We start from the raw sequence: 22,887 nt of genomic DNA on the forward strand, positions 1-22,887 counted from the left end.
ACACTAACAAATGTGTTTATGATATGTTGTGAGAATTTTCTCCCTGGTGGAGGGAGAGGAAAGAATGCCTATTCCATCTTTGTAAGTCTCAGTGACATTGAAAAGTGCAATTTCACCAAGTCTACCCTAGGGAACCAATGAGTTTATTGAGCTTATTTGCTGAGCATAGTTGAAAAGATACTTACAAGGGTTTTGATACTGTGGTGGTTTGAATCAAAATGCCCCCACCCCAAGTCCCATAGGAAGTGGCACTAAAGGAGGTGGGGCCTTGTTGGAGTAGGTGTGGCCTTGTTGGAAGAAGTGTGTCGCAGTTGCTTTCTGCTGCCTGGTGAAATCTCAGCGTTTTCTCCAGCACAATGTATGCCTTCAGGCCACCATGCTTCCTGCCATGATGATAATGGACTAAACCCTCTAAAACTGTAAGCCAACCCCAATGAAGTGTTGCTGTAGTCACGGTGTCTCTTCACAGCAATAGAAACTCTAAGATACCCCAAAGCAGCCAAGCTAAGGACAAACCTATCCTCCACATTGGCTGGAGACTTGTGCCAAATTCAACTGCAAGTCTCTTGTTAATGTAAATCAATGGGTTCAGTTTTAAAGGAAGTATACAAATTCAGAAGGAGGCTAATCAGCCAATGTTGCATAAGAGGAACATGGGGTAACTCAAGAATATTATAAACAAAACCCACAGTGGCATTAGGACTGATAACCACAGCCCCTTGTGTGGAAAGTGTTGGATTCTCAAGATCTGAAGCAACATCTTCCCAAAGGCCCCAGCCCCAGCCCATTACAAACTCTAACAAGCATATTCTGGGTATTAGACATGGAGCTCTGTTTTTGCCGGTTTTTTTTTTTTTTTTTTTTTTTTTTTTTTTTTTTTGTCAGTGCCTTTGAACACTGTGCTGTGTTCCTTCTGCTCACCTGGTCCTGTCACTCAGGCTTCAGTAGCCAATCAGAGCCTCCAGAGAACCCGCCCGTCAGATGGGAGGGTTCTTCCGGGAGCCAGGCTTCTGGTTTAGCTCTCCTGAGGAAGTCGGAGATCGTTGCTGTGTACTGTGCCTTGGGTTCTGGAGAAAGCACGGGTCAGCTCAGCAGCCGCACCATGGTGAGCGAGGCGTTGCTTTCCACAGACAGGGAGGAGCGGTGGGCCAAGGTGAGTGAAGGGCTATTGCCCCCATGTGGGGAGGAGTGGCCGGCCATGGTGTGTGAGGGCTGCTGTCCCTATGCTGGGAGGAGTGGCTTGGTCTTGTGTGAGGGGCGGCTGTCCGAAGACTAGGTGGAGCAGCCGGCTGAGGCTTGAAAGCCCGAGTGGTGCGTCCTCCCATGGCTAGGTGGGATCCAGTGGCCAGACACAGAGTTCGCGTGTTCTGGCCTGGTCCTGCCTGGTCCAGCATGGTCCTGTGTGATCCCTGCAACTCCCTGGGCCAGGCTGGCAGCCACTGAACAACTTCACTCCCTGGACTGTGTCTGCGGAGAGCATTGGGAGAACTGTGCTTAGAAATCTTTGTTGAGATCACTGTGAAATGCTAGTGCTTGTAGTGCTTATATTGTCACATGTGGAGAGACATCACCAAATTTGCCAAACTTGGAGAGTACTGGTCTCTCTTCCAGAAGTTCTGCACTTTTAACACTTAACATTTAGGTTTAAGATCCATCTGGGGTTAATTTTGTGGAGCTTGTAAATGGTATCTCCAGTGTAGATTAGTGTCCCACTGCTAAACTGTAATGTAGAAGAGTAGAATTGATGGTATAAGGATTTACCAATTCTTAGGAGACTTGGAGTCACACAACGTAGAATTTAGGAAGGAGAGGGCTGCATCCCAAATACCCCAAAGATAAGATAAGTAATATGCTAACCATGCCTGTTAGAGATTAGTGTGATAAGATGTAAATGTTTGTTCACCAGGATTAATCAGCCATTAAGCTATATTCTCATAACAAATGAGACAACCCTGATTTACAACCTCCCAAAAGGCCCACCTCCCCATCAAAGGCCTCTAACATGCTTCTCAAGGGGCAATTACAGGGTCACAACCAACATTAAGTCTTGGTCTGCCATGAAGGTATAGTAATTCTAAAACAGCTGCGTCTCCAGCCATTTTCAAAAGTGGTTTTGCGTCAAGGTCTCTGATGTTGATTGAAGTGGATGTGAACACTGTCTGGAGCCCCACAAGGCATTGCCCTTGCTGCCCTTCTGACTAGCCATCCAAAATTCTTGGATTATAGGTCTGTAGCACTACAGAGTTTTAAAATTACCAGTTTGAGTCACATAGTGGGCTGTACTTTGAGGTAACAGGAAAATGATTTGTGTGTGGAGCATGGCTTCTCCTTTCAGACCAGAAGAGGAGGAAGTGTACTGGGTATATACTGCAGGGGGAAACAGACTGAAGTTTAAGGCAGAGAGTTACAGGGGTCTCCATTACAAAGGACTTGATGGAGCACTCTGAATGACTTTCTATGTAATTTCCTATCATGCATTAATTCCTGTGATGATTTATTGTGTACCCTAATAAACTTGCCCGAGGATCAGAGGACAAAGCCAGCCACTAGATTAGACATAGAAATCAGGCAATGGTAGCACAAACCCTTAATCCTATCACTCAGGAGGCAGAAATCTGTCTGGATCTTTGTGAGTTCAAGGCCACACTAGGCTACATGAGGTTGATCCAGGATAGGAGAGAAACAGAGCCAGGCAGTGGTGGCACACACCTTAAATCTCAACACTTGAGATCTCATGCCTTTGCTTGGGAAGCACACATGCCTTTAATCCCAGGAAGTAAAGTGGCAGGGTGGAGAAAGGTATATAAGGCAGTTCAGCTAAGACTCTTCCGGGTGAGGACTCAGGATTTCAGTCAGAGGTTTTGTGGAGTTGGTGAGGTAATAGGTGGTGGCTGTGGCTTGCTTTGCTTCTTTGATCTTTCAGCTCTTGCCCCAATATCTGGTTTTTATTGTAAGACCTTTTAAGATTTAAACAGCAAATTCCTTCCATGTGAATGAAAACAGACAGAATATGTGAGTATACAGTATAGGGAGGATAGCTTGGATTACTAAGTATTCAGTTTCCAATTAGCAAACCCTTCTATGCAGATGTGTGTGTGCAGTCTGAGTTGACAAAGTTAAGTCAGCTGAGAGGTTTGAGACGAAGGCTTACAGCACTCAGTGGCTAACATTTTACATGTAACAAAAGTCATACAGTCTCTTATTAATGGCATTCTCTACCAGGGAAGTACCTACTCTGTTTCAAAGTCAGTATACCTAAGTGTTCTTCCAATTATTTTTATCATTTTAAAAAGTCAATTATTGGTACCATTGTTTAAATTTCACTTTCTTTAAATGCATTATTGTCCTAGTCTCTATTTGTTTCTATTTATCAATGTTTCCCAGTTTAAGAATTTTATTCCATTTTTTCTTATGTGCTATTTGCTTGTTTGTTTATTTATTTATTTATTTATTTATTTATTTATTTATTTATATCAGTTTAGAGCAGGGGTTCTCAACTTGGGGGTCACAGCTCCTTTGGGGGATCACATGATCCTATCACAGGACTAGCTTAAGACCACGGGAAAACGCAGATATTTCTATTACAATTCATAACAGCAAAATTATAGTTGTGAAGTAGCAGTGAAAAATAATTTTATGATTGGGGGAGTCACCACATCATGAGGAACTGTATTAAAGAGTCACAGCATTAGGAAGGGTGAGAACCACTGGTTTAGATCAATGTTTCCTGTAGCTCATGCTTGCCTCACACTATTTAATTGAGAATTGCTTTGAACACCTACCTAATCCTCCCTCTGCTGCCCAGTACTGGAAAGACAGTCCTGCAACTCCTTCCAGGCTGGGCCTTGACTGGTCTATGGGAAGGAAAAATAGTGAATGAGTATCCTCCAACTTCTCTAGATTTTATTGAGAATTTATAAATGAAGTGGGACCTGTGTGACTGACCAACTATAAAACAGGTGTAGTCACAGCACAGAAAGGGATAGGCAAAAAGGAGGGTGGAAGCTTTTGTGCTTTGACAGTAGTTGACATTATCAGTGAGTAGTGAGGGAATCAATTTTAGATGTTCCATAAATATCCTAACTGGCCATTGCTTGGGTCCACAGACCAGGTAATCAAGAATCTGGATAAAAAACTGAACTTACCATGAAACCAAAATTACTGTAGTTACGCCAGTTCAGTCTAAATAGAAGAACTGGATAAAATGTCACCCTGCCTAATATGACTGTGTTTTCCAGGTTTAAGATGTACAGCATGAGAGAATGGCATGGGCAGTGCTTGGTGTGCTCTAAGACAAATCCCTAGTCTCTGGAGGACATGGCCATAAAGCCTGTTTCAACTTTTTAACATAATTTTTGGGAATTATAATTTTATCATTTCCATTTTCTCTTCTGTCTCCAAGCCCTCCTATAGACCCTTCATTGTGTTCTATCTAATCCATAGCCTCTTTTTGTTTAACAACAACAGTTACTGTTTGAATGGGACCTGAGTTTGGTTGTAGGACCTCCCAGCTATGAGACAAAGGATTGGCTTCACTATACATTGAGTGTGTAATGGAATGTGCACACATAGGATCCTGTGCCTTGGAAGAGGAACAGGAAGTGCTCTGGGAGATTGGAGGATTTTACTAAACTACAAATTTCCCAAATTAGGACCCTGTCTGACCATAGTGTGGAAGGGTAGAGCTGGAAGGGCTTGTGTGGTTTGAGTCATTTGATCTCTGCTAACTCAGTAGGGAAACTGCCAATGTTCTGAAGCCCAGCTGGGTAGTCCAAGATAATGAGGGACTTTGGGGAAGGCTTAGCAATCAGGAGCACCAAGGAGGTAGCTTTCCAGGAGTTTCCACTTGTTCTGCTGTAGGGAGCTGAAAAGGAAAACCACAAGCCATGCCATGGTGAGTGTGGGGGCCACTGTCCCCAGATAAAAGAGCAAGTTGGCTGAGCTGTCAAAGCTGCTTGGACTGGGATGGACCATGAGCCAAACTGAGGTTCTCTTGGTCCCTGTGGTGACCTGGTCAGTGGCCCTCAACCTCTGAGCTTTGTTGAGTGTAGATTTCCTGGGGATGAGGAAGCTCTGCCATCCTGACATGGGAGACTATGAACTTGTAATATCACTGTCCAGTGTGCACACACACTCATTGCTTTTGTTGTGCAGTGGGAAGAAAGATTGGAAAACTGAAGAAGGTCTGGTTTCTAGAAGTTCTAAATGTTACATTCCACTTTTTGGTTTGTCTTTCAAATGTTACAGATAGTTTAGAAACTGGTAGAGATGGGGTGGTAGGCATCATCTTTCAGCAATACATGATTAGAATGTTTTCTACTTTCTGCTACTGCCAGCCACCATGGTGGGATTCAATGAAATTGAGTTCCAGGGCACAAAAGGAGTTTCTGAGCTGTAGAGGTATCTCAGGTTTGTATGATATTGGGCAGGTGAATAGGGCAGATGCCATGCATGTCTTGTGACATAATCCATGCGACAGAAAGCAGACATTAAATTATTCCTAAGCATTGTTGTGTGATTGGGCATCATTGGTGCTGGGTTTACCTGAAACCATAAGGTGACATGAGGGACTGTAGAGCCACCGTAGGCTCTGAAAGAGATCACCTCCATTTGCAGAGAGGGCTCTAGAGCATGTGGCCTTTCTGGAAGAAATATCAATAGCTGGAGGGTCAGCAAGTTAACAGTTTATGGGTCACTTTGAGTTAATTTTGTTGGAGTTGTGAGATCTGTGTTTATTTAATTTCTATACACATTGAACCTTAGGTAACACTGGTCAAGATCACACTTTTCCTGACTGAGTTTCCTTTTGTCTTTTGATTAAAAGTCGACTCTATATTCCTGCTTTTGTTCTTGGCTTTTTCTCTCCATCTTCTTTACTCTTTCAACAAATATTGTACACATTCTTGATTATTGTAGCTTTTGCAGTAAATATAGAAGTCAGATTGTATCAATGTGTGTAATGATTTTCATAATCCCATTGAGCATTCTCAGTGTTTCCACTTTGCATATAGCTTTAGAATCAGCTTTCTTCTTATAAACTGTCTGGTATTGTCTTTGGATTCAATTTATGGTGCAAATTGACCATAAACAACATCTTAATATTAATGCACCATGTTCCCAAGGATCATTTATATACTTTATTTATTTAGATTTTGTTGTTGTTAATCCATGAAAGACTTTTAGATTATTGGTTAAAAAGTATTATGGGCTTGGTAGGTCACTCAGCATAGATTATTCTTGGGAATGACATGATTTCAGATCTCAGCACCCAAATCAGGAGGATCATAACCATCTGCTACTCCAGGTTCAGGGGTTCTGATGGCCTTTTTTCCGGTGTGTTACCTGTACACATATGGAAAACATTCAAACATACAAACATACACATAAAAAAGGGAGATATATTTGTTTCCAAAAGTTCTTGTGATTTATAAAGAATTAGAGCAAAACAGGTTGCTTTAGGTGTATAATACAAATCATACATTGTTTCTTTAAAAATCTGTTATGTTGCATTTGGTTTGGAAAAGTTTTCCTTTCTTCACTCTAATGCAGACTTACATCTAATCATCAATCATAGGAAAGTGATCCTAACTTTTGTGAACAAGAAGGTAGATATGCATAGTTAATATAACAAAACTTATATTTCATTATGTAGATGATCATTGTACATATTTCATACTCTAAATTCCCAACTATGGTCCTAAACTTATCTCACCAATGCTGCTCACCTCTATCTTAGCTTAAGTTCAGGTTTCTTCTCTAACAGAAGTCTCTGATTCAAGGGTCAGGATCCGGGTTGAGATACTATAGCCCCAGGGCTGATCAAGATGATGTCTCTCCAGTTGATTGGCTTGATCTGTTTGGGAAGCATCCAGGCAGTGGGACTGGGTCCTGTGCTCAGTGCAGGAGTTGGCTGTTTGAAACCTGGGGCTTATGCAGGGACACTTGGCTCAGCCTGGGAGGAGGGGACTGGACCTGCCTGGATTGAGTCTACCAGGTTGATCTCAATCCTTGGGGGAGTCTTTGCCCTGGAGGAGATGGAAATGGGGGTTGGGCTGGGGAGAAGGGGAGGGGGGCAGGAGGGGGGAGAACAAGGGAATCCGTGGCTGATAAGTAGAATTAAATTATATGGTAAAATAAAATAAAATTAAATAAAAAAAAAGATCATGTATCTCCACATGTGCAGAGTAGAGCGTTGCTCATGGTCTCTATTTATATATTGTCCAGTGGGCATCATGTGGTTCTAGGACTGTGCCTGATTATCTGGAGTGAGTGATATCACTGGATTCTGGTTTTCAGGTATAGCCTTGGATGTAGTGTAGTTCATGATTAAGCTGTTTTTACATGTCTAAAAGGCTTTTTTTCAGCATCTAATGAGATAATCATGTGTTTTTTTTTTTTGTTTGTTTGTTTTTTTTCAGTTTATTTCTATGGTGGATTACATTGACAGATTTTCATATGTTGAACCATCCCTGCATCTCTGGGATGAAGCCTACTTGATCATGGTTGTTGATTTTTTTTTTTTTTCATGTGTTCTTTGATTCGGTTTGCCAGTATTTTATTGAGTATTTTTGCATCAGTGTTCATGAGGGAGATTGGTCTATAATTCTCTTCCTTTGTTACGTCTTTGTGTGGTTTGAGTATCAGGGTAACTGTAGCCTCATAAAAAGAATTTGGCAATGTTCCTCCTGTTTCTATTGTGTGGAACAATTTAAGGAGTATTGGTATGAGCTCTTTGAAATTCTGATAGAATTCTACACTGAAACCATCTGGTCCTGGGGTTTTTTTGGGGGGGGGGGTAGGGAAGAGTTTTAATGACTGTTTTTATTTCTTTAGGGGTTATAGGTCTATTTGAGTTGTTTGTCTGTTCTTGATTTAATTTTAGTTTGTGGTACCTATCCAGAAAATTGTCAATTTCTTTCAGATTTTCCAATTTTATGGAGTACAGGTTTTTGAAGTATGACTCAAAGATTGTCTGAATTTCCTCAGTGTCTGTTGTTATATCCCCCTTTTCATTGCTGACTTTGTTAATTTAGATATTCCTTCCCTTCCTTTTGGTTACTTTGGATAAGGGTTTGTCTGCCTTGTTGATTTTCTCAAAGAACCAACTCTTTGTTTCATTGATTTTTGGTATTGTTCTCTTTGTTTCTATTTTATTGATTTCAGCCTGGAGTTTATTTCCTGTCATCTACTCCTTCTGGGTGAGTTTTCTTCTTTTTGTTCTAGAGCTTTTAGGTGTCCTGTTAAGTCACAAGTGTGAGATTTCTCCAAATTCTTTATGTAGGCAGTGCTCTGAACTTAGCACTGCTTTCATAGTGTCCCTTAAGTTTGGATATGTTATGGATTCATTTTCATTGAATTCTAGACATCTTTAATTTCTCTATTTATTTCTTCCTTGACCTAATGGTAATTCAGTTGAGAGTTGTTCAGTTTCCATGAGTTTGTGGGCTTTCTGTAGTTTGTGTTGTTGAACCCTAACTTTTATCCATGGTGATCTGATAAGATACAGGGGGTTATTCTAATTTTTTTTTTTTGTATCTGTTGAGATTTGCTTTGTGACTGAGTATGTGGTGAATTTTAGAGAAGGTTCCATGAGATGCTGAGAAGGTATATTCTTTTGTGTTTGGGTGAAATGTTCTGTAGATGTCTATTAAGTCATAATATCTGTTAGTTCTTTGTTTCTCTGTTAAGTTTCTGTCTGGCAGATCTGTCCATTTGTGAGAGTAGGGTGTTGAAGTCTCCTACTATTAATGTGTGGAGTTAGATGTGTGATTAAGTTTTAGTAATGTTTCTTTTAGAAATATTGGGTCCCCCTGTATTTGGGCATAGATGTTGAGAATTTATACTTCATCTTGATGAATTTTTCCCTTGATGAATATGAAATGTCCTTCTCCATCTCTTTTAATTAATTTAGTTTGAAGTCTATTTTGTTAGAAATTAGGGTAGCATACTGGCTTGCTTCTTAGGTCCATTTGATTGAAAATCTTCCCAACCCTTTATTCTGAGGTAATGTCTGTCTTTGACGTTTTTGATGTTGAGGTGTGTTTCTTGTATGCAGCAGAAGGATGTATCCCGTTTTCGTATCCATTCTCTGCACCTGTGTCTTTTTATTGGCAAATTGAGCCCATTGATATTAAGAAATATTAATCCCCAGTGGTTGTTAATTCTTGTTATCTTTTTGGTTTTGGTGGTAGTAGGTGTGTGTGTGTGCGTGTGCGTGTGCATGTGCATGTGCGTGTGTGTTTTCTTTCTTTGGGTTTCCTGGTTTGAGATTATCTATTACCTGTGTTTTCATGGGTGCAGCTAACTTCCTTAGGTTGGAGTTTTCCTTCCAGTACTTTCTATAGGGCTGGGTTTGTGGATAGGTATTGTTTAAAACTGGTTTTGTCATGAAATTTCTTGTTATCTCCATCTATGGTGATTAAAAGTTTTGCTATAATATAACAGATACCAAAACTCCATTCTTTCATAGTTTTTAAAGCAGGAATGGAACATCATACCATAAAATAATCTTTTTTTTTTTTAATTCAGAATTTGGTTCTTAGTATAGAATTGGCTGGAATGGATCTTGATATTGTAGACCAGGCTGGCCCAAACCCACAGAGACCCACCTGATTCTTATAAAATCATTCTCTATTCTAGAACTCAGTATATCTTCGAAGTTCGTTATACATGTACATGTAGTGTCTACTTTTTCTTTGTCTTTCTTTGGGACAGGGCCTTACTATGTGATTACCCCACAGCCTCAACCTCCTGAGTTATGGGATTAGAAAAATGATCTACAGTTTTTGGATCTGTTTTTATTTTCATTGTGTCCAAAAACAAAATAAAAGAAAGTTTTGAGAGGATTCTTACAATTTTAGAAAACTTAAACAAGAAATTTAAGAATGGTACAAACAGCATAGAAAGAAAGCTGTGGTAGGGATTCCATGAATCTACTCATAGAACTTCAGTCTTGGAATATCAATTCCTATCCTCCAAGAATTAGAGTGAATAAGTATTTTTGGAGTATGTGGTAGATGCCATTTTTTTATGTTGAGCAATGTTTCTGTTGAATATTTATTAGTTCCTAAATTTGTGGGACTTCAGTAAATTATATATTCCATTACTTAAAATTGTTTTCAGGAGACAGGAAAACTGCATGTTTTAGAGAGTAAATATTGCATTGAAAGAATTTCAAGTTTCTAGCTATATGATGTTTTCTATTTCATCCATTCTGGAAATCTGTTCTCATCATCTCATATATTCAATGGGTATGTTGAGCATGCCTCATGAGAAAATCTGTAAACTTGTCAAAATGTTGAAAAGCCTTATGGATGATACAAGCTTAGCTGGTAAAGTCTAAAGAGATACCCCAAACATCAAAAGGTACTGAAAGCTTTTGTTTTGGAGAATTACTCATTACTGATCATTTTGGAAATAATTTAAATTTTCTAGATATAATTTAATAATATCAGGGTCTTTTTTAATAGATGATATTCAGAGTGGCCTTACGCTCTTTGAGGTTTTAATTTAAAGAGTGTTTTGAATTAACAATAGAAACTACTGAGATACAATTGACCCTAATGTTGACATTGGAAAGTAGCATAAACAGTATCTATATTATTTCAATTTTACAAAGGAGGAAATGGAAAACTATTGATAGGAGAGTCTGGAAATTTTCTCTATGCTGGTAAGTTCTAAACTCAGAAGTGAGACAAACAGAAAACTTATTTGGTAGTGTTTACTATGGGATGAATTAGTTTAAAACTTGGCTTTGATCCTCATAATACCTTTATTAAACTATCCTCAGTGATTAGTTTTTACCTAACTAATTGTAATGTCAAATTTAGGACTGTGGGCATTTTAGTACTGTATACATGTATAGCTCTAGGCCAGGTTGTTACATGCTAGTGTTTTCTATTTAAAGAGATGTTTCAAACCTTGCCCTTCTTATGATAAAGCTTCTTTATTATATTTTAACAAAAGGAGTTGAAAATTTGGTACCGAATTTAATACACTAATAATTGTATTTCAAGCTGGGCGGTGGTGGCGCACGCCTTTAATCCCAGCACTCGGGAGGCAGAGCCAGGCGGATCTCTGTGAGTTCGAGGCCAGCCTGGGCTACCAAGTGAGCTCCAGGAAAGGCGCAAAGCTACGCAGAGAAACCCTCTCTCAAAAAAAAAAAAAAAAAAAAAATTGTATTTCAATAATTTGATTGACTAATAAGTATTTTTGGTCTAGTGAAAACATAAATACTTTTCTTTTTTAAAAAAAAAAAACTCATGCTTTAAAACAACACAGAGAATTGCATTCATTAAATCTTCTCATTTGAGTTAAAAAAATCACAGGAAATATTTTTTTGTTAACAGAGTGAGGCTGAAATATAAGTAGTCTGATTTTTTTGTTTTTGTTTTTGTTGACACAGGGTTTCATTGTAATAGCCTTACCTAGTCTTGATCCTTCTGCCCCAGTGCCCTCACTTCTTTCCCTTTTTATAAATTGCAGTAGGATATTCGTGTGTAGGGGCATGTGTAGAAGTCAGAAGTTACTTCTCCCTGATACCATGTGGTGCCTGGGCATCAAACTCAGGGCAGGCTTGACAACAAGCCCTCTCCCCTCTGAGCTTTCTCACCAGCTGCTCAGTAGTGCTTTTATTTTTTCATCTTTTTAAAACAGTGACCCATGCTGGCCTTGAATTTTGATCCTCCTGCCTACAGTTTTGAAGTGTGGGAACCATATCCACAATCTGCATTCTTAGTGTTTTAATGTTTCAACTCTGGTACTTTTTCTTAATTTTAGAAAACACATAGGCACATGCATGGCCTAAATATGTGTGCTTGTCAGTTTTGATATTTGAACAATTATAACAAGCCATTTGTCTTATAGATTTTTGTCAAGTTATTATTTTTACAATTCTGCTTTATTTTTAGAGAAATTGCTATTAAGTGTAATTTTTTTGAATTCCATTCTATAATACTAACGTTTGATGGCCCACTTTGACTGTTTAAGACAGTCTGAAACTAATTTCTATTTAACTAGGTTAAAACATATTAGTGTAATATACTTAAGGGCTTCTGCTTTATAAGTCACAAAAAAGTTATGATTGTTATATTTGCTGAAAATGTAACTTTTCTTGTGTGTGTATGCAGTGTGATTTTTGGGTAGAGTATCATTTGACTGATGCTAGAGTGAGGATGACACTAAGCTGGTACCTTTGAGAAACTATAACAAGTGGTGTGACACTAATTGTCAATCATTCCAGGCCTTGTATTTCAGGTTTATATGTCCAGTCTCCTTTAAGGGTTTCTGTTACAACTGATAATTGCAAAGTCCTTTTTCACTCTCATCTGCTCACATAGCCACCTTTGAAACCACTTTATTGCTTGTCCTGGTCTACTGGTGAAATTATTCAAAATCTTTAGTTCACTATTGTTGAAAGTATCAAACTAGAATATTCCCTATACATAAAACTTCATTTCTGCCCTTGGATTATACTTCAGGTTGAACTCTTACTGGTACCTAGAATAGATGATTTTCATCCTCCCTGCCATCTCCTATAGTGATTCTGTAAGAGCTCCTTGGTTGTTTTTGTTTTTGCTTTTCCTTCTTGCTACACAGTTATTTTCCATATAGGAACCAGAGTGATTTACTTAAAATGTTGTGCCACTCATGCCACTCTGAGGTTAAAGAATTTTTCAGTGACTTGAAATTTTTAGGCCTACTCTTACTATCCTGAATAGAATTTTGTTATTGTTGTTTTGTTATCTAGCCCAGACTGGCCATTGATTCATGGCAGTTTTCTTCCCCAGCTTCTGAGTGCTGGGGTTATAGGCCATGAATAGTTACAAGTTAGTGTCAGATCTGAGGAGCTATGTAGCTAGAGTTTTCCTGCCTTGCCCACAGTCAGGACAAATCTCTGTCACCCGCCAGTCCCACAGCCGCTCAGACCCAACCAAGCAAACACAGAGACTTATATTGCTTACAAACTGTATGGCCGTGGCAGGCCTCCTGTTAACTGTTCCTATATCTTAAAGTAACACCAGCATCTTCACATGCTGCTTGTCCTGGCAGTGGCTGGCCGCTGGCTGGCGGCGTCTCCTTCTGCCTTCCTGCTCTTTTATCTCTCCTCTCTGTTAGTCCCTAGTGCCTAGCCACGACCAATCAGGTTTTATTTATTGACCAATCAGAGCAACTTGACATACAGACCATCCCCCACTACAGCCAAGTGCAGACCATCTCAGACACCTGCACTCAGGCCCATGGTCCTAATCATCCTCTATGCAAACCTGCTGGGTAACGCCACAAGGAACCCAAGAAGGGCTCCTACAGGACATACATTAACATCCCACAGCAGAGCTAGGTTTACTGCTTCTTGTAGAGTTAGAAAGGAAAATGGTTGAGCCAATGAGAGCTATGTAACAGAGACTGCAGAGACTGAGGGCATTTGTTCACATCCATTGTGCCATTCACACATTTGAGGGGGAGGGAGTTGATATGGGGGATTTAAAACCAAAAACTCAACAAATGTGTAGTAATGGTAACCAAACTTGGCTGCTTTTCAGAAAGAGCTTACTGCAGCTTACTCAACAACTTCTAAGTTACTCTGAATCATAGCAGTTAGGAGATGGAACATAGGAAATGGAATTTTAAAACTGGTTTAATGTGGGTATTTGTAATCTGCAGCTCTAGAGAGTTTCATAGAAGGAGGTACTCTCAACTTGGCATCATGTGGAATCTTCACACTAGAGGGATTATTTGCTAGTACATGCACTCTGTGTTTTAAAGTTTAAGGAATTCTCTGTCACCTGCCTATACCAATGCATAGTAATATCGTTTGTATCCATCTTAAATTGCTCTTTTTTGTGTGGCAAAGACATCTTGCTAATTTCTGGCACTAGAGAAGTTTCTAACGGGTGTAACAGCTGCATAGACCAGTGGATATACTGAACTTGAGTAATGGTAGCCACTGTTGCTTTAGATAAAATTATTAATTTTTTAGATGATAAAGAGATATAATTTATTTACTGATAATCGTTTGTTGGCATGTACAATAATGGGGTAGCTGAGGCTTTAGAAGTAAGTTCTTCTTTCCAATAGAATCCAAATGGGAATGGGGTGAGGTGGGTAGACAGCTTATACAGTAATGTGGTGATATTTTATTTGTACTGAAATGTTATTTTGATTTTATGTTAATAAATAAAGTTGCCCTGGGGTCAGAGCTATTAGAGCCATAGTAAGAGCGTGGTGGTTAGAAGAGCTAGGTAGATTTCTGTGTGTTCAGGGATACAGCCAATATTGGAGACATACGCCTTTAAGACCTGGAGGGCGGTACTTACAGGCAGTGATGAGGCAGTCATGTGGTTGGGTTTACAACCAATGAGAAGGCAGAACAGAAAGATTATTTAAACAGGGACACAGGAAGTACCTCCCTCTCTCGGGGAAGCTAGGAGCACTGCAGGAGGTAAGATTTTATCTCTGAGCTCTGACCTCTCGGCTTTTCTCTTTTACCTTGGCTCTGTGTTTCTTATTTTAATAATACGATTGGTTACATCTACACAGTAAAGTGTTTCCCATTTAAGCATGAAGACATGAGTGTTGTGTCCAACATCCACACACAAAGAGCTAGGATGACAATGTACACCCTCTTTTTCTGGGAAGGCACAGCCCACACAATTCCTGGAAGTCACTGGCTAGTCAGCGTAGCCTACTCTACAAGCTCCAGGTCCCAGTGAGAGACCCTGACTCAAAAACTAGTATGGCACTAGGGAGTCAGAGATGGATAATGGTGGGTAGGTAGAAGCAAAATACTTTGAATACATGTATAGACATTATCATCAACAATAAAAACACCCAAAACCATGGATGACTCACAAGTAATAGTATTAGAAATTGATCTCTGTCTTTTGGCTTACACACACACACACACACACACACACACATCCTAAAAGGGGGACCCATATTTTTTCTGTAATATTTCCATTTATTCATAGTGTACTGAATTCAGCTCAGTTATTAGCCTTTTTACCAACTTGGATAGTTTACAGTTCAGAATAGGGTCATAGGAATGGCAGAAACTCACCATAACTTTCCCCTTACATTCTTTTTCCCTTTTAAATCTTAAGGTAGATCTTGGACCTTTTTTTGGTGTAGAGTGTTCACCCAAATGCAACTTTATCCTGAAATTTAAGTCACTAAAGGCTGGGTCTGAGAAGGGAAGATAGCAACAGTGGCCCAGGGACTTAGGGTAGGGATCCATCACTATGGGAGTGTGAGGTCCTTCTTTCCATCCCCACACCCTTGGCACACACTGCAAAGCAGCCTGGTTTGGCTTTAGTGGCCTTAAAACACAGCTTTCAACTGTATGGGTGGAATTGGTTATTTGTTTCTTTAGGTAACTTTGAGTGACAACTCATATAATGCAGCTTTTGTATAATTAGGCTATACAAGTGGTGGCAGAGCAGGGTGGATCCATCATGTTCTTGTTTTAGTCAAGAGTCCTTGGAAGCAATCTGCTGCATGAACACTTGTGAAAAGGCTCCTCTCATTTATCTTTTTTCTTTATTTTTATTAATTTTTTTCATTTATTTTACATCCCAATTGCAGTTTTCCCTCCCTTCTCTTCTCCCTTCCCCATCCTCTGCCTCCCCTCCCCACATCTGTTCCTCCTCAGTTTCTGTTCAGAAAGGGGCAGACCTCCAATAGGTGTCAACAAAGCATAGCATATCAAGTTGAGGTAGGACTGTGCTCCTCCCTTTAAGGCTTGGTGAGACAACCAGTATGGGGAATAGGTTCCCAAAAGCCAGCTCATACATTAGGGACAGGCTCTGATCCTACTGCTAGGAATACCACAAATAGACCAAGCTACACAACTGTCACACATAGTAGAGGGCCTAGGTAGATCCTATGCAGGCTCCCTACCTGTAGGTCCAGAGATATGAGCTCTGTTCATTTGCTTAGAAATTTCATGATGTCATTGTTTTATATATCTGAGTAATACTCCATTGTATACATGTACCACATTTTCTTTATCCGTTCTTCAGTTGAAGGGCATCTATGTTTTTTCTGTTCTGGCTATTACAAATAATGCTGCCATGAGTGTAGTTTAGTGAGTGTCATTGTGGTATGATTGAGCATCCTTTGGTATATGCCCAAGATTGGTATAGCTGGATCTTGAGGTAGGTTGATTCTCAATTTTCTCAGAAACTGCCATATCAATTTCCAAAGTGGCTGTACAAGTTTGCTCTACCACCAGCAGTGGAGGAGTGTTTCCCTTACTCTACATTCTCTCCAACATAAGCTATCATTAGTGCTTTAAAAAAATTTTATTTATTTGTTTGTTTATTTATTTATTATATATACAGTGTTCTGGCATGTATGCCTACACACCAGAAGAGGGCACCAAATCTCATTATAGAAACTTGAGAGCCACCAATTGGTTGCTGGGAATTGAACTCAATACCTCTGGAAGAGCAGCCAGTGCTCTTAACCTCTGAGCCATATCTCTAGCCCTCATTAGTGTTTTTATCTTAGCCATTCTGACAGGTGTAAGATGGTATCTCAGAGTCATTTTGATTTGCTTTTCTGTGGGATCCCATTTTCAGGTTTCCTAGCAGCTTTACACAGCAGGCCTGCATAGAGAGGATGATTGGACCACGGGCCTGAGTGCAGGTGTTTGTAACTAACAAGGGGGAGGTCTTTTGCTCTACCCCTTGGCATTGTTATAAATAGACCGTTGGGATAAAGTTCTGGGCTGGTAGATAAGGATCCAGGCCCACCCAGGTCTATCCTGTGTTTTCTCTCTGTTTCCCTTTCCTCTATTTCTCTCTTATCCCTCATTCCTCAAGAGTCCCTGGGGTAAATAAGTTTGGGGGCTGGTCCCCCACAGATGGTGCCCAAACAGGGACAAAGAAAAAGAATAAAAAGAAAAAAAAAATAACCGTAGAACTTGGTGAAAGGATTGTGGGGGCATTTCGAGTGTAAGCATGCTGATAAGAAATTAAAAAATGAAGGCAACAGTATTTTATTCTCCGGTGTATAGGTAGGCAGTGAAATACTGCAAGGCTACAGCATAAGATCTCTCTCTCTCTCTCTCTCTCTCTCTCTCTCTCTCTCTCTCTCTCTCTCTCTCACACACACACACACACACACACACACACACACACACATCTATAAAAATAAGGAAGGTAGAGTGTAGCAATATAGTACAGGAAAAACTTAGAAGTGTAAGGTAGTGCAGAAAAAATTTACTTAAGATGAGTTAGGCTACTAGACAGAAAAAACTGAGTCTTTAGGGGCTACGAATGCAAACTGGGGAAAAAAAATCTATCTTCTTTGAGCTTTACAGGCAGAGAAAAGCTCTTCTTTGAGCTTATCAGGTAGAAAAAAGATTCCTATGGAAGCTTTTGGCCTAGGCACAGCTAAAATGCTAAAAAAAGGTGTGGATGGAAACAAAAGTCCTCTGCTCAGTGAGCAGTGCAACACCTTACCTTCAGAATTAGTTCCCTCCAGGCCATGAAGCCAAAAAATGTTAGAGAACAGAAGTCTTAGTCTTTCTCTTTCAAACTAAAAGTTTTCTTAAAAAATATAATCGCTCTCTGTAACATGAATTTTAAAAGGTCTTATTAATAAAAACAAACCCAGGGCCAGGTACTGGGGTGAATACTGGAAGATCAGAGAGACAGAACACAAACCACAGCTGACCTCATCTCGCCAACTTCTCAGCTGATCCTTCATCCTCGAACTGGAAGCCTCTGAGTCCTCACCCGAATGAATCTCAGCTGAACTGCTGCTAAAAGGCTAAAAGCCTAAAAGCGTAACCAGGCTCTAGTTCCTGGTCCTCATGCCTTACATACCTTTCTGCTTCCTGCCATCACTTCATGGGATTAAAGGTGTGTGTCACCATGCTTGTCTGTTTCCGTTGTGGCCTTGAACTCACAGAGATCCAGGCGGATCTCTGCCTCTGGAATGCTAGGATTAAAGGCGTGTGTGTGCCACCATTTTCTGGCCTCTATATCTAATAGCTGTTCTGTTCTCTGACCCCAGATAAATTTATTAGGGGGCACAATGTATTGGGGAACACAATATCACCACATTTCCCCTTTTTTGTCTAAAATTAAAAAAGCTTATAACTAATACAAGAAAAACTATATCCAATAAGTATATACAATATATACAGTCAAGAATTACATTAACAATGTCTAGTCCATTAACATTTGACAGAATCAGACAAAAAACTCCAATATATATATTAACAATGTCCAGTCCATTAACATTTGACAAATTCAGATAAAAAATTTTCATTATTTATCATATTTAAAACAAGTAGTTCCTTTTTAAAAGTAGATTCAGTAATCTCCCTTTTTAATCTTATCATATCCATATTCTCTTTTTTTTGGAGTAGATCCAAAAATCTGCCTTTTATCTTATAATTTCTGTATCTTCCCTTTTTTTCAATTCAATGATCTACCCTTTTCTATGTCTTCTTTTTTCTTTTTCTTTTTTCTTTTTTTTTAAAACAAGAACCCTGTATCACCGGGCAGTGGTGGTGCACACCTTGAATCCCAGCACTCTGGAGGCAGAGCCAGGCAGATCTCTGTGAGTTCAAGGCCAAACTGGGCTACCAAGTGAGTTCCAGGAAAAGGCGCAAAGCTACACAGAGAAACCCTGTCTCGAAAAACCAAAAAAAAAAAAAAAAAAAAAAAGAACCCTGTATCTAATCTCTTTTGTTTAGCTTTTAGTTTTTTTGGGAGGGGATATTTATTGCTTGTACATATTGTATATAGTTATTGTACTTATTGTATATAGTTTTTCTTATATTAGTTATAACTTTTTTTCTTTTTATTAGAATAAAAAGGGGAATGTCATGGTACTTTATTTGTGCTGAAATGTGATATTTTATTTGTATGTTATATAAAATTTGCCTAGAGATCAGAGGTCAGTGAGCCATAAACAGAAGTCAGGCGGTGGTAGCCCATGCCTTTAATCTGATCACATGGCAGGCAGAGAGTCTCTGTGTGGTCAAGGACACAGCCAAGGGTGGTGACACACACCTTTAATACCAGTACCAACCAGAGAGACCTGGAGGTCTGTATAGACAGGAAGTGACTATGAAGTCTTGTGTCTGAGCTTAGAGCTAATGAGAAGGCAGAACAGGAAGGCAATAAAAACACAGATTAGACAGGAAGAAGCTCTCCCTATGGAAGCTACTGCATGGTGGTAGGATAAGGCTAGTCGTGGCTCTTCTCTGATCTCTTCAGCTATTACCTCTGTATTTGGCTCTGTGTTTCTTATTTAATAAGACTGTTTAGAAATTCGTCTACAAAACCCTGTAAAGGGAACTGGAAAGTTTGCTAGCATACCTGAAAGTTTTCTGGGAAATGTAATATCAATGCAGGTTTTAAGCAGTGCCTTATATGGTCTAATAGCTGCACAAGGAATTTTTGCTAAGAGCTTTATGGCAGTTCAATACAAGAATTTCACCTTCAGCCTAAGATGGGGCTTTATGGTAGCTTTTCTGCTGTAACAGAAACATTTGTCTAAATTATGGCACAGGAGAGCTGTTATGAATATGGGTAAAGGGACAGCCTCTGGTTAGAAACCGTTTATCACTGAGAGCGCATCTCTACCAGTTCCAGAATGACTGAGAGAGCTTGGTGGGAAAGATGACTTTGGGGAGTAGCGTTTGTTCCAAAAATGTTACAGTTCTCTAGCATCAAGTGTTACAACTCCATAGCAACAGAACTCACTAAATCCCAGCGTTGAAAGAGCCATTGACAAATCTTACTTCAAACTCTCAAGAACTTTTAGAATAATATCAGAACTTTCCTATGAACTCTGAACTTTACTAAATGATTTGCGTACTTCTGGTCTTGTTAATTGTTTAGTTAAAAAAATTCTTTTCTGAGTGTTAAGAAATATCTAGATGTTTGCGTTAGTGTTAAGTTAGTTCTGTTATATGTAAAGTGATAATAGTTAAGAATCTCTTCTAGATGTTAAGGTTTATAAAGTAGACCTATAGAATGTAACTAAAACTTAGGCAAGGTTTAGGTTTAAGTGAGACTTGGGTAAAGTTTATAAATATAGGTTTAGGGTAGTCCTATAGAGAATTTGCTAAGAGATTCTTCCTAGTGTAAGTTAGTTAAGAGTAAGAAGTAATATATCTCTTTTAGGTATTTGCTAAGTTAGATATTTGAAAAAGTATATGTAGGTTTAGAACATATAGGCTTTAGGTTTAAGGATATGGTGAAGAAAGTAATTTAGAGTAGGTTTTCCCAACCTGGGATGTGGAGAGCAATGTCCATGGTGGACTGTGAACTTGGCAGTTCCAGAAACCATCAATAATAGCAAGAAGCAGTTCCAGAGACCACTAGCTCCAGAAAGTAGCAGCAGAAAGTAGTGTCCACTGCTGAGACCACGGACCTTCATAGCTTCTCAAGCAGCAGATGCCAAGAGCCAGTGAAAGCAGAGCCAGCACTAGTGGCTAGGGTCTGCAGGCTTTCGGACGTGAAGAAGACACAGAGAGAACTGGACACACTAAGCCACAAGAAAGGCAAACAGTGATGCCACACTGTGAGAAAAGTGAACAGCAAGCAGAGCAGTGGTGAACAGCTGTAGCTGAAGTTTTCCTGGTCCTGCCCAGCTCCCATGGCCCTGCGGCTGCTTGGACCCAAGTAAACACACAGAGGCTTATAGTAATTAAAACTGCTCAGTCATTAGCCCAGGCTAAGTATTGACTAGCTCTTACACTTAAATTAATCTGCCTTTTCTCAGTTCTGCCTTCACATCTTGCTTCCCCTGTGTCTGCCTGGTGACTCCTCTTCTGCCTTTCTCCTTCCTCTCTAGTTAGAATGTTCCGCCTAACCCTATTCTGCCTCAACATTGGCCAAATAGCTTTATTTATCAACCAGTCAGAGCAACATATTTCCACAGCATACAAAAAAACACCGCCATCACTTCCTCTTTTTTTTCTATTCAAAAGGAAGGTTTTAACTTCAACATAGTAAAATTACATATAAACAAAACAGTTATCAAGCAAGAATTATAGTTATAATATCTAGTCTATTTATATTTGGCAAAATTAAAAAAGTTATCCCATCCTATATTTGTGAGTCTAAAGTTCCATATCTAATTTATCTTTCATCATAACCAAGGAAAATTATAACTATCTAGTCTTCAACTACATCAAAGACTTCAGAAGGATATAATATTACCTAAGTAAACAGGAAGGGCATTATAAGCAACTTTCAAAAATCTAGAATGACAGAGACAGCTGGTTGCCTGGACAGTCATCCAAAGTTCCCCTATAAAGTTGGGCATCTGTCTTCAGCCTATAGGCTTAGCGTATCTGACAGATTCATTTGTGAAGTAGGATGTACACAAGGCCTACGGTTCGACCTCACATTTGGTGAGAGTAGTCCATGTACCAAATAAACCTGAATTCCACCAGTGTCCTGTCATGATTCAGGATTTTAAATTCTGGAAATTGCTAGTGTTTTTAGAATTCAGTTGTCCATTCTAGCATCCCATTCTTCTCTGCATCCCATTCTTCTCGGCTTGTGGATGGCTTCATCTCTTTTATTAAATGCCAGTCTACCATTGAGAGGTTAGACTCTGTCAGCCTAGTTACTCTTTCAAATACTATTCCACTGCACACTAGAAGTCATTGGTCCACTGCCTGTTCAGCTGCCTTCAAAAAAAGGGGCACTGTACCTTTTCTGGATTACAAAAGTTACTTCAGCGATGGTGCCATATTGTCCTGGCCTAAGAGGATGCCTGTTGCTAAAACCAGAACTACACTTGTCTTGGCAAGCATCAGTAGTACTTTAAGACACTCCCATCAAACAGCAGAGACCGCAGAATTCAGACTGCTTCTGGAGGTCAAGAGCAAAATGGTGTCAATGCCAGACAAGCAGCTGAGATGCGCTGGAAAGCAGGAAGCTGTGGAGGTGAGAACTACCAGCCTGAGGCTCTGTGGGAACTGCTGAGACTGACTGCAGCCCAAACTCCCAACAGTGGGATGTGACTGAAATCATGGAGTTGCCCTGAGGCTACATTTGTTGATACAACAGGACAGCATATGGAGGATTCTGAGACCCGGTTTCCTGGGCACTTAGGCCATCAGCGATGCAGGTATTTGGATTTTCCTCCCAAAGGCAGGGTTGCTATGGGAAGGCCACAGTTTCAGCTCATGGCAGCTGAAAGAGCCTTGAGCCTGTATGGCTATGAGGTGAAGCTCTCTAGCCTTGTCTGGAAGTAGCACAGTTACAGAAGGCTACAGACTGCAAAGTGCAGCGGTATCGGAGGTCTCAGAGAAACTTGCTTGAACTGAAAAGCTTTGGTTGTGGAACTTTTCATATTTGGAACTGTTAGCTTCAGAGTCATTTGTGGGGCGTTTACCCACCACCCCCACAGCTTCCCAGAGTTTTCTTGAGTACGATCAGCAGGAAATATTAGATAGAAGGATTTATAGCAGAGAATGTTGCAGAGATAAACAGATAGAAAATAAAGGATAGCCTCGAGAGGGCCTGGAACCTATTCCAATGGGCCCCGACTGTCTCTGGCCCAGGGTTTTTATAGAGACGCCAAGGGGGTGGAGCAAAAAACCTCCTCCCCCAGCACAGCCAAGTGCAGGCCATCTCAGACACCTGCACTCAGGCCCGTGGTCCTGATCATCCTCTATTCGGACCTGCTGGGTAAAGCCACGAGGAACCCCAGAACAGGCTCCCACAGTCATTATGACTCTGACAGCTATATACAGACTTAAGGGCAGCTGACAAGCCAGGCCCTGACTACGAAAGCTCAGAGAAACTTAGGAATGGTACCAGAACTCTTTTTGAACTAGAAATGAAATGGACAGTAATGATTTCATTACAATGGGACAGTTTGAATTTACTTACACATATAGATTCT

General features: G+C 40.0%; 1 protein-coding gene across 2 annotated transcripts in view; it reads left to right on the plus strand.

Annotated features, from left to right (window-relative positions):
- Positions 1 to 993: 993 nt before the first annotated feature.
- The window catches only part of LOC102908314 (uncharacterized), a 50,146-nt gene continuing 28,252 nt past the window's right edge, over positions 994 to 22,887 (plus strand). The window contains exon 1 of one of the 2 annotated variants that reach the window (XM_042261971.2): positions 994 to 1,153. In XM_042261971.2, coding sequence (XP_042117905.2) covers positions 1,103 to 1,153 — 51 coding nt within the window. In that variant the 5' untranslated portion in view covers positions 994 to 1,102. The remainder of the gene's footprint in view (positions 1,154 to 22,887) is intronic. The other variant, XM_076552994.1, reaches the window with a different exon arrangement.

This window comes from Peromyscus maniculatus, chromosome 16 (genome assembly GCF_049852395.1).
Source record: "Peromyscus maniculatus bairdii isolate BWxNUB_F1_BW_parent chromosome 16, HU_Pman_BW_mat_3.1, whole genome shotgun sequence".
In the NCBI taxonomy this organism is placed as follows: Eukaryota; Metazoa; Chordata; class Mammalia; order Rodentia; family Cricetidae; genus Peromyscus; species Peromyscus maniculatus.